Here is a 12,718-nt window from a genome sequence, read left to right as displayed (position 1 = left end):
TGTTCATTATTTTTTGTAAAAGCGTTCCTCTTTTGTCAGCCCTTATTTATCTCAGGGTTTCCCAGACTATTAAAGATGCAGTTGGATAACATGTGGGCCTTTAACCAACATCGTATGCATATACAGGCAGTTCCAACAGAGGCACAATTGATAACATACTTGCCTGTGTACATGGAAGGTTGAAAAGTACACCAGGCAGCAGATCAGGCTGAATCATCCCTGGTCAACATCAGAATATATTTGTACTTTATTCATATCCATTTGATTGATTCCATTGGCTCTTTAATATCAAAATAGAACAGAATAGAAAAAAGAGGAAAGATTCAGTCCTTTCATGTACAGGATATGGATAGTGATAGTAATGTGACTGCTAAAAGCAAGTTGCCTGCTGTACATCAAGCGCTTTAAAATGCTGCTGTTAAATGCTGGTCTTAATAAAGTAAAGCTTTTGAGTGAAATCCATTACCGGGTTATTTCTTGATTGGATCGTCTAATCTTGCAGGCTAGCCAGTGTAGTCCATGTGAATTTAGACAGTTTAGTGTTCACCATTTTACATAGTATAAGCCAGTACTGATAATAACACCCACGATTTTCAAGTGGAATTTTATGTAGGGGATTAGTCGTCCTATATTTATCTGTATCTTTCTCAAAGATTTTGGAACTGGAGTCTCTTTTTTCTGTCCAGCTATTACCATGGCAACTATTGGTGATGACTACTTATACACATCTAATGATATGGTAACCATAGCAGATATTAATTTTAAGAGCAGTTGAAAGAATAAATAAGTGCATGGATTTCTTTTGGTTATATGATAGAGTTTTCATTTACTCTGAGTTTGTAATGGAAAAATCTCAACAGAAAATATGTCGTCTTATTATTGTAGTGAGTGGTTTATTGATAACTTCTCTGATGGATTCACAAACCCTCAATAGTCAACCATGGGTTTGTTTCAGTGGAAGGATGACGCTTGATGCTGCTGCTTTTAGAAAACCTCAAAGCAGTTTGATCTTTTCTAATCTATTGTATGAAAACAGAATATTTGATGATGAGAAATACTATGAATTATGTATGGGGGAACATTATTAACCTATATAGGATGTTTGAGGATCAAACTCATTTTATATTCAGCATTTTTAGGGTACGGTTTAAAATGTTCTATAAATTTGCTTTGGAACTTACATCCACTGTGTAGAGCATAGTCAGCAAGTTATACAATGTGTCTTATCATAATATTCATACATACACTTAGCACTTCTGCAGTGATGACAAGGTCACTGAAGCAGCTCAGTCACAGGTTCAGAGTTTTATTTTTTTGATCAGTAGTGTTTGTTTTCACTGGTCAATCTGCATTGATCGACATTTTATTGTTTCTTAACAGCTCAGCAAAAGCACCAGCCAAAAAGCTTAGTTTACCAAGTGAAGTGAGTCTTGATTCGTCATATGGAAACTTTTTTAAATCACTGAGTTTGTGTCCAGTGTTTGCATTGTACTGCTGACATCTTTATCATCTGAGGAGCAGGAGGTGGGTCTTAAAGTTCAGTCAGGTTATGGCTAAAAAGTGATCTTCACACAAAGGCTCTCGCATCCTTTTATGCCTCCTGGACTCTTCTGAACCTTCCTGCATCCTGCCTCCCTGGACTGCTCAGTGAAAATATAAACGCTAATGCTTTTTTAAAAGGCTGCTGTGAAAAGAAAATGCACAAACATTGCTGTTCCCTTTATGTTGTCACACGGTGAAGGGGAATACCAGAAAACCTTTTAAAGACACAAATTCATTTTCATTTAATTTTACTGTTTCTAGCCTCTTTCAATTTTATGTCCAATCACATGTGACCTCAAGTAACACCGCAAACAGCAAATCAAACTTGTGGATACTTGCAGGACACATGCTGTTGATGTGTTATCCTAGAAAACTGCCATCTCTTACACCTTCCCATTTAAAGCAGCTACTCATAATGTCATGGATGAAGGCAAATTTGTAAAGCAAAATCCTCTGGCAAGTTGAGAACACTTTGATAATCTCCTTGTGAGCAAGCCTTTAAATGAACAGGTGCCAAGATAAATGCGCCCTGCAACTATCCTAATGATAAGCAAACAACACAGGCTTGAAGTATATGAAATGCTGTCACACAAGGTAGAAGCCTGTAGCGATTCTGGCATCTTTAAGGAAACTTGAAGCCTTAAAGGCCTTTAAAAAAAAAAAAAACAATCTTATGCACTTTGAACAACCCCGCCACCCAAAGGGATCTTCAGGGAACTTTAATGTTCTTACACAACCATTTTAAATTTGTGACTCACCCTGAGGGTGACAAGAGCATCCCTAAAGATCCCATGATTTTTGCAGTGAAAATGTTCTTTTGTATTTGTGTAATGCCATAGCCATTACCACTGAGTTTGGCGGATTAAAATCATATGCTACTATACACTTCTATAAGCAGACAGAGTTTGACTTCCACAGGGATCCACAGAATGGATTCCCTGACTGGCTGGGTGTATTTATGATGCTTCACAGGCCGGATACTGAAATGAAAGAGGCACCACTCGAGGGGCTCTCTGTCTTAATCCGTGGACATTATCTCTACACTGTAAGCGGGTCTTGGCTCGTTACCTCGCAGTAGAGAGCCAGGCTGGCAGGGTTGCAGGGAGAGAGGCAGAAAGGAAAGTGGAAGGAGGGAGGGCCTTGCCCGGCCGCCGAGAATGTAATCTCTAGATTAGGGGGCGAGACGAATTCCTGCTGCCAGCCTGACCTTGTCAAGGCAATGGAGGAGCCAGAGTGAAATTGAGATTTCAGGACAGGGGCCAGGCGAGACGTTCTTTTTTTTTTTTTTTTTTTTTTTTTTTTTGAGTGTTAGCGTTTCTCTTTCAAGGGTCACAGCCTTGACACCATGATTCACGCTAAACGTGTGTGGTCACACTGGTAGCACACATGAAATGTGTGTGGGGAAAACTGTTTCTGGCACTGACCATACTTCCTGAGACCACTGGCAGTCTCTCAGTCTAGTGCATAGAGTCTGTGTGGGATAGGGAAACAATATAAAGGAAAATATGGTCAAAATATCATAGTTTGTCTTAATTTATTGAGACATGGAAATGGCAGTGTTCCCAATTTCATCATCATATACCAAGATTGTATGGATTTATGTATGGAAGAAGACTTGTTGGGTTATGTTATGTGTACAATGACCAAGAATTTGAATGCTGCATTTTTGGGGATTTGGGCATTGTACAAAGAAAATTCTGCAATGCCAAAATACAGTTTCATTGTTGTAAATTAGTGATAGTATAATCACATTAATCTGCAGTATATGTGAGATGCATTTAAAGCCCCTGAAAACTTTTAACAGTAAATCTGATCTCGCTCAATTCAGTTATTATTGTTATTATTATTATTGAGCTGCTACAGTCATAGCTACTTGATCTGGTATGACCAGTAGCTTGTTGTGGCTAATGGTAGCCAGTGTTAGCAAACTTAGCTAGTTAGCTAGTTATTGCTTTGTCATTATGACTTGCCTCTTCAGCAATACACTGCCCTGATGATTAAATAAGCAATAAGCAATATGAAAGGGAAAAAATCTAATCAAATGTTGTTAAACTTTGATTGGTGAATGAAAATACATGACTCCATCACTCCTATTGAAAGTTTTCTTTTCATGTAAGATCCCATTGCTCGTTGTTAGATACTGATTGATAAAGAGGTTTTCTTGGCCTTTTAATTGGAAACAGGAAGGGTTTTTTTTGTTAACAAGCATCCATGTTGAATTTTCTTCTATTTTATTTTGAACATTTTAACTTTCTGAGTGACCTCAATGTCCCTTGATTGGGTTTATATAAGCATGTTCTGGTAGATGGAAAATGGAAAATGAGAATAATGATGTGACATTCCTGTTGGAGCATTTCATTCATTTGACCCGTAATTGCCAAACAACAAAATAATGAGTCTGTCTGGTGCAGACAGCAGCACACAGCATCAGCTGCATAAAGGAATTGGCGGAAAGAAGCCGATAAACTACCATTGTGCTATTTAGACAGGCTACTGTATGTTTATTGCCTCAGACGCTTGTTGAAGCAGAAGAGAAACTCACTGTCTTCCAATTTTCAGTTCAATTATTTACGCAAGGAAACACACTGAGAGCTAAGCTCTTCTTCCTGTCTGTGATGAGGTGAAATGAAGAGCGCAAATAATAATAACCTTCATAAAACACAAATAAAATCAGAAAATGTCAGTTTTGCTGGTATTTCATGATTAGGAATGTGAGCAGCATCGCCCTAGAGATATAACTCAACACATAACATTTTACTTCAAAGACAATAAAAGACAGTATATTATGTTGCTTAATTGAAATGTCAAATGTTTCTCCTATTATTTTAGACCTTAATAGTGTATAAAGGCTCATGTAGCTCCTGACAGTTTGTCTTTACTGCAGCATATGTTTAGCCACTAACAAAACAGTGGCATGAAACACTTTTTATGTACAATTAATTCTGAAGCACCAGTCAGTTCCGCTAAATTAAACCAAGATATGGGGTTATATGGCTCCACTCTGCGAAAGAAAAGACTGGTTGGGTTTACATTCGTTTCTACCTTAGACCCCTCCACAGCCTTCACTCACACCATAAAAATGTGTCACTGAATCTACAATTCAAAGTTTGTGTTGAGTTAATTCAAACTTGAAGGCACAAACTGGTGTCAGAATACCCTTGAACATCCAAAGCAACAGTGAGCTCTTGGATAATTAGTGTTTGAATCAGTGTATACACCAGGGAGAATGTAGTTCTCATTATATTTGTTAGCTGTGAACTTTTGCTTCACACATATTGTTTACCAGAGTGCCACCACTAAGGGCACCCAGACTGCCTTATTAGAGAACTGCTGACCCAATGCTGTTCTTCACATTTAAATTAAAGCAACAGTGGCTCTTACTAGTTTGATATTATTGGTAATCAGTTGTGAGAAATGAAACTAGGATAATTCTAAAAGTAAAAAGCAAACATTCCTTTATATTGTAAAGCAATGTAAAGCAATTATTCCCAATAGAGTTGCCTGTTAATAGATTCTCTGCATTCTTCAACCCAGTGCATTTTGGGTTTTACTCCAGCATGCACTTACATGACAGAATGGGTGCACCCATTTTTCTTCTTGTCAGGTAATAGTTACAGCAGCCGCTAAAATGATGCTTTTTGTTTTTTACAGATTAAAGATTTTTTTAAATTTGTAGGCTGCATAGGTGTTGGGTTTCAGCTGTGAAGAGAGCCAGGCTAACTGTTTTCCACTAGCACAGCTAACTAGCTTTAGCATGTGTCTCACACAAAATGAGTTGTGTGTCAGTTGCTGTCTAATTTAGTGTCAAGTGAGTTGCCATAGTTTCCTCCCTCTCAGGTATTGTTCATGGCCATTATTAAATACAACACAATTAAATTACATAGCATAGCATAAATGGTTTGCACAGGCTGGTGTTTTCACTCTATTAGTGGCTCAGTGAGAATTAGAAGTACTTTTTTTTACTGAACTCCTTTAATGTGATGGAAGTTAGAATTTTAAAGCTGCACTTACTGCTTAGGACACTTTTTATGTTTACATTTTAGGGGAGATTGGATTCTCTGTTGCAGCCTCACTCACAGATTTGGGCAGAAGAACCATGGCATATTATATAAAAACAAAGAAACAATCAAAAATAGCTAAATTAAAAATTTGACTTATGCAGCTTTAACAGTACAAAAAATTCATTCTATTTGCAGAAGTGGGATGTATTCACTGCATGTATGACAAAGTGACACCTGATCCTGTTAGTTGTGAATCTCCCTTCTGTCTTGTCCGGTAACAAGCTGGTACACCCGGTGTGCAGATAACTGTATTTATGATCTCACCCCTTAAACATGAAATTGGTAGACTTAATGACCCAATTGCCTCCGTCCCCAGCTCGACTCTCCAGCACGCAGCTGAAGTCATGCATAATCCCACAAAATCTGCCCAGCTTATGAATTTTAAATGGCAAGGCCTAAATCACAGAGCTGCTTTTAAGTGAAGGCATTTCTAATAGAAAAGCAGACAGCTGGGATGGTGTCCCATTGTGGGGTGTCATCACCCAGGCGGATGCATTTTATAGACTGTAAATATATTTTTAATGTGTGCAAAGGTTGTAAAGTTGAGATGAACTCAGGGAAAACTGATTCTTCATGCTTTCTTCAAGGAATAAAATAATTTTGGTGTATTACAACTTCAGTATTATTTTTGTAGTTTTGTCCTCAGAAAGTAAATTTCTTAATTCAGGAAAAGCTATGTGAAGAATAAAGGCAGTTCATCTTTCTAAACCAACATGTATCAGCAGCTCAGAGACCCAAATGGAATAAATGAATGAAATAGTGAATGTTGAAGATTTTGAAGTTATTCTTCACTCGGTTTGACTCTATGGTCTACAGGCCCTGGAGGAGTCACTTGACCTATACAATATATTGCTGAATATGTATGTTCATCGTGTTCCCCTGATGAGGACTGTAGCTGCTGGAACATGTTGATTTTTGTTTTGCAGCTGAAATCTTATCATTCCTTCAGTGCAAATGTGCAACATCTACACTATAGTTTTCACCTTTTGATCTTTCAACGCTCCAAAATGGTTTGTTATGACAAAAAATGAAAACATTATTTTAATTTTTTAGAACTTTTTGTTTAACCAGAAACATCACCATACAATACATCACTACCAGACTCCTTTGACAAAAACAGGAGTTATACCTGGCAGAAAACAGGAGCTGCTGGGACACTGCTGCCTTGATCAGTTTTTTAGGTTGTGTTATTGTGTGACTTTCAGTGGCAGAAGAAGTATTCAGATCCTTTTCATGGGTAAAAGTACTGCACAATAACACAGACAAACTAACTCATAGAGGCAACAGTATTCCAGCAGCTCCTGAGTTCTGCAAGGTAAAATTCCTGTTTTACCAATGGAGTCTGGTAGCAATAACCAATGTTTCTGTTTAAACAAATCTATAATAATAAAATAATAATGTAGCAAACTCTTTAATAAAAAGGTCCGTGTCTGTAGGAATCGATAAAGTTGTCAGACACTTCAATCTGAGCTTGTCAGTGGCAAAAACAAGCACTTTAGTGGACACGCTTTGATGCAGACAAATGCCCAGCAGCTGTCTGAGGTTGCTGGATACACCATTCTTCCTCAGTACTGCACTGATTCCAAAGATTTTTATCCCTATCAATCATTTACACCCAAAAATAAAAAAAATAAAATAATAATCAGATAAAATTATATCAGAGTTATTCTTTAAGGCTGGGGTGTGCTTGGAACAGTTTGTACGACATGTCATCTGATCATGTCTAAAGACAAATATGTTTATACGGCCTCACTTGAAGGCAGAACAGAAAACCTGCTGTCATCCAGAGCGGCGAGATGCGATGAATCATACCAATGGGGATAGCAGCACACACTTTTCATCTGTCTCCTGAAAGGCAGCTATGGTGTTGTAATTTGTTGTATACATGAAAAGTAAAAGAGAGAACTTCTCTTTTACCTCTGCACAGCTGGACAGTTTCTATGGAAGATTGTCTGATTGTCAGTTTTCAAAAATTTCCAATAAAACCAAAACAAACAAACAAACAAAAAAACAGCTTCCTAAAAGAGCATCTGTAAAACCTTTGACATGGCATCCAAACTACAAAAAAGGTCAATTGCTACTCTTTCAATCCATGAAGGCTTTATAACTCTTAAGTTTCATTCAGGTGAGTGGGCACCATCTTTGAGTTCAGTATCTCTTTTTTAGAATGCATTATTACAGTGTCCTCCCTTTCAGTTTTGCCTCCAAGTAAAGTGATTTAAGTAACTTATTTCACATAGGCTGACTTTTTGGCGGTTACAGCCTGTCTAATTGTTCTATTGCTCATGATAACTAATAACTAAAAAATTATCCTTGAATCTGAAGTTGTATGAAGCCATTTTGGAGCCTCTCAAATCAAAAGGTTAAAATATACAGGAATGATGTGCAAGTTTGCTGCTCCTCCCATCCTCAAACAGAAGCGAAGCAATGAAAAGAATTCAGCTGCTCTTCAGGAGCGAGAAAAACGTCTTTCGGCAGCAAAAGCCCTCAACAGGGGAACGGGATGAACATATATATTCACCATTATATAGACCAAGTGGCTCCTCCAGAGCCCATAGCGTCAACATATCTTAAGGAAATCCTCCGAATTCAGTATCTCGTTCACTCATTTCACTTGGGTCTCTGAGCAGCTGAGACACGTTGGCTTTGAAAGCTTTATCAAGCCCCTGAATTCATTTCTTTCCTCATATAGCTTCACTAGCCAACATTGTTGCTGATTCACATACAGAACAGTAACCATAACAATCTACAAAGGAACCTCTCGTGATATTTTTCCAGTGTGTTCCAGGTATTCTAAGGTGCTGATTCAATAAAGGTGCGTTGTGTCTCTCAAATGGCCAAAATTGAAAATCATGCTATTCACTGTCCATTTGCAGCCAGAGGAGAAGACTGTTATGGAGCTGGAAGGCACAAAAAGGATACTGTGCTTGTGTCAGTGATGCATGCTAAAATCTCTTTCTTTTGAACACTTTGGTAATGACTCGGAGGTGGAGGGTGGTTCTCAGTTCACATTGCCATATTTTCTCCCTCATAAACAGCGGCACAAACAGGATCTTTTGAAAAGAACTGTGGTCAGTTAATTCACACTAGCTGATTCTGTCTCGCCATGTTCAGACAGCAAGCTCATTTGGAGCTGCACTTTGGCTGCTTATTACACCTGCTGATTGATTGCAGAGCCCTGTTGGGGTTTATTTGGTCTTGAAATGCAAAAATTTCTTTGTGGGCAAGTCAGAAAAATTGTGCTCTAAGCTCTGAAATAAAAAAAATTGTTTAGAATTAGACGTTTTGTAGTTGAAACACAGTCTCAGTCACAATCTCCCAACACATCAGAGCCTGAATGTTTTGAGGACAACGCCCGCTGGAAGGAGGAAACTCTGTCTTGGCATGTTGCTAGGCGATGCATTAATATTAATGTTGTCTTTTCTCAGAACGTTGTGCACTCCCTGCCCCCCTTGGGATAAACTGAAGCTTAAAGATATCTCCATCTCCCTGATTCTTCTACTTTTTTTATTTTTTTTATCTTCGTTAAAACTCATATCAAAGGTTTTAATTACATTCTGCAAATGTAATGCTGCAGAGCTTTGTTGAGAAATCACAATTGCCTTTTTAGTTTCCAGTTTTCAGTGCTGATATGCTTTGCTCATTTCTGACCTAGTGTAATTGAAAAACGGGTATGTGGTATATCTGGTTATGTGGTGTTTGAACATATGAACATGTTTGAGTTTATCACACTTTCAGATAGAAACAGCTTATTTTCTCTGATTCTCATCTGAGTCTGAACCAGGCTTCAAAAATCTCTTATCATAACATAACCTGAAAAGCCAAAGGATCATGATTGCTCTGTTTTATTTTATTTATTTTTTAATCATTTGGAGTAGGAGAAATAAATCTACTATGGAGTTCACTTCCTGCCTCACCCTTTCCCCTGCTGGGCTTTTAGCCTGGAGTCTTTGTCGTAGCCTCCCCGCACCTCTCAGCTGCCCTCTCTGCAAAACCATTTTCCTGGCACTGAAACACAGATGTTATCCATCTGATTAAACGTTCAAGGTTACATCTCCAAATACATCAAAGTCTACCTCTCCCAATAGAAGAAGCGTGACAGCCAATATTTTTGCTAGCCTGGAGGTGCAAGCTCTAGTGTCCTCCCCATCATTTTTTTATAAGGCACATGAAAGGGACTCTAGCACATGTCGTGTCTCTACAAGTAAATTGGTGTCTCCACTCAAATTACAAAGTATCATGACGACTGAGCCTCAGCCAATAGGTGAGATGAATAACGCTAAAGGAACCTAACAATTTTTGTCAATAAAGGCACAATTCATAAAGGTTTGTTTACTAGAGCAGAAAACTGTTGAGCAAATCTGTTGAGTGTGACTCAGGAGTAGGGCTTAAATAATCAGCTGTGTCCTGGTGCCTACCAGTGCATAACGCTGTTATACATTTGTAGTTTCCAAGTCCAAACAGAGATAACCTCATGACATCATCAAAGATTATTTCGTCAGTCTTGACGCTGCTCCAGAGCCACAGGAGACAACTGTTCTCACAGGCTGCTTACTACTCCTCATGACTGTGAAACTGACCTTTATGTTTAATACTGCTGAAGTTCCCCTGTAAGTTATTTATCAAGCAAAAATGACAAACATTTCCTAATACAAGGATTTTCTGTGTTTTTGTGAGTTGAATACCTTTGGGTTTCAGACTGTTGTTTGACATCTTCAAAATACATGTTTTGTCCACCTTGGTCAATCAGGAAATTAAAGGAAAATTTGCCTTTGTTTCTGAAAGTGAGATGAGAAGATTGACACGATCTCATAAACTGGTCTGCATCTAATGATTATTTTCCAATTAATCTGTCATTTATTTCTCAGTTAGTCTATCATAATTTATCAAAGCCAAAGCTGACATATTCATGCATGTAGAGCACAAATATATGTGTTGTAATGTCATAGAAGACCAAGAAAACATTTGAGACACTGGAACCTGCGAGTTTTTGGCTTAAAACATTTATTTATCGATTAATTGATTATCAAAATGGTCGATAGCTGATTCATTTCAGCTAAACTGTTATAAGCTGGAAATAGCAGGTGGTTAGCAAAGCTTCGACTGAAAGAATGGAGAAACAGCTAGTCTGGCTCTGTCCAGAGTTCAGAAATACACTGAGCAACTAGGGCTGTGTGACACTGGTTATGGCAATATTTTTTCAGCATCTGGATGTTGGTTTACATGCTGCCACATGGATGCAGGCGGACACCTGAATGTCAGCATGAAGACTGAAGGTGATACAGACAGTGGCATGGCATATAACAAAGCCTCGCAGAGGTGGAAGGAGATAACGGCGGCCATTGCAACTTATATCTCGTTACTGGGACATGAGATGACTTATCGCACAGCCCTACTACCAACACCCCCAGAGCTCACTAATTAAGGTGGAGCTTATATTTAATACATACACAAACAATCATAGAGGAACAGCACTCTCTGGTTTGAGGGGCAGTTTCATGTTGAAACCCACACACAATGACTGGGCATAGGCGCTCTGAGTGTTGTTGTCACAGTAATGTTTGGTACCACTGTGACTGTCCAGAGCCAAAACCTGTGTTCACTGACCTGGCATCCAGTGCTATGGTAGGGCAGAAATGCTGGTGGACAGAAACACTTCCCCCTATATTTGAGAAATGTGGCTAGCAGGAATCAAAATTCTTCGTAAAGTGTATTTCCCCATATACTGTGGTATTTATTGTTAATTGCACCTGTACTACAGTCTTGTATATCTGCTGCTTGTCATCCATGACTCATCACTTTTCTTCTTCCCTTCTTATAGAGATTGAGAAAATTCAGAAAGACGAGGGGAAGGAAGAGGAGAAGTTCATCGACGTCGTCATCAACAAGAACATGAAACTGGGCCAGAAAGTTTTAATACCAGTCAAGCAGTTTCCTAAAGTAAGTGCAATAGTACCACCACCAGAGATTTCTCCAAGAATGTGATGTGCACAGATAGAGAATTTTAGATAGTGTTATTTATAGATAATGAAGCCAACTACAGTTGCACTGGTTTTGATTTAAATTCCTTACAACAGCCACTTGACACTTTTTGTTGATGCTTTATGTTATTAGATGTAGCGTATCTGGAAGACGACATACAGGCGGAGTGTTGGCTGACAGAACTGGGGTAGAACTATATTAGGGATGTTACTTCCTGTCTGAAGAATTGTTTAAGCTTTTGAAACGTTACAACTGTAATTCTCACTCCTCCTCCCTCATACACACACCTCTCCATTACACTGACCTTGGTCAATGACGCTTTGATGTCTTGGTATATTAATTTGTCAATGAATATTTATGAATATAAGATTCAAAGGAATTTTGTCACAGTGGATTTCATTTTCTTGAGTGTGCTGTGGATTTCTAATGATACATGGTAGATGAATGTACTTGTATGCCTCTTCCATGCTCTAGAAGTCTTTTTCTCATAAAAATGAATGGCTTGTAAGGTGAGAGTGCGTTTGCAGTGCGGCACATAAGTCACATGTATCGAGTCCCAGACAGCACAGCTTCGCGGTGACCTCCACGTGAAGCCGTTTTGAGCGATAACGCAGTTGCCACATTTGAGAGCACTTCAGCCTCACCTGCCACGAGCAGCCTTCACCGGCAGCAGCGTTTATTGGTGCTGTGCGCTCGGTGCATGACAGGGATTTCCCGCTGGGAGCGCGATGGGGAGGCTGATGTAAAAGTGAGAGGGCCGCTCTTACATGAGGACATCACTCAAGTTTTCACCTCAGCCCTCCAGGGGGAAGGACAGTGGTAACCTGCAGTATATGGATAGAGGATGGCAGGGGGGAAAACAGCACAGTGAACCACTAATGCTCTAGCGGTGCATTTAACTTGAGTTTCCTCATGATTTTTTTGATCAAAATCACTAGAATTTTAATGACATGCATGGTAAAATAATGCCAGTCAGTTTAACATACTGGGTGTCAAAATCTGCAATATACCAGGTTTTATATTAATCCACACCCAGTATTTAATATAGCACTTCATTCTAGCTTTGAAGACTAATCATAGCGTCATATCAGCACTGTGACAAAGACACCCATAGTTAACACTCTAATTTAGAA

At 38.8% G+C, this 12,718-nt stretch overlaps 1 protein-coding gene across 2 annotated transcripts in view; it reads left to right on the top strand.

Moving 5' to 3' along the window:
- The window catches only part of khdrbs3 (KH domain containing, RNA binding, signal transduction associated 3), a 116,031-nt gene that overhangs the window by 52,877 nt on the left and 50,436 nt on the right, over positions 1–12,718 (top strand). For both annotated transcript variants that reach the window (XM_051065394.1, XM_018701228.2), the window contains exon 2: positions 11,425–11,543. In XM_051065394.1, the coding sequence (XP_050921351.1) occupies positions 11,425–11,543 (119 nt within the window). The remainder of the gene's footprint in view (positions 1–11,424; positions 11,544–12,718) is intronic.

The sequence above is a fragment of the Lates calcarifer genome, linkage group LG3 (genome assembly GCF_001640805.2).
Source record: "Lates calcarifer isolate ASB-BC8 linkage group LG3, TLL_Latcal_v3, whole genome shotgun sequence".
Classification (NCBI taxonomy): Eukaryota; Metazoa; Chordata; class Actinopteri; family Centropomidae; genus Lates; species Lates calcarifer.
This window is presented reverse-complemented; position numbering and strand designations above follow the sequence as displayed.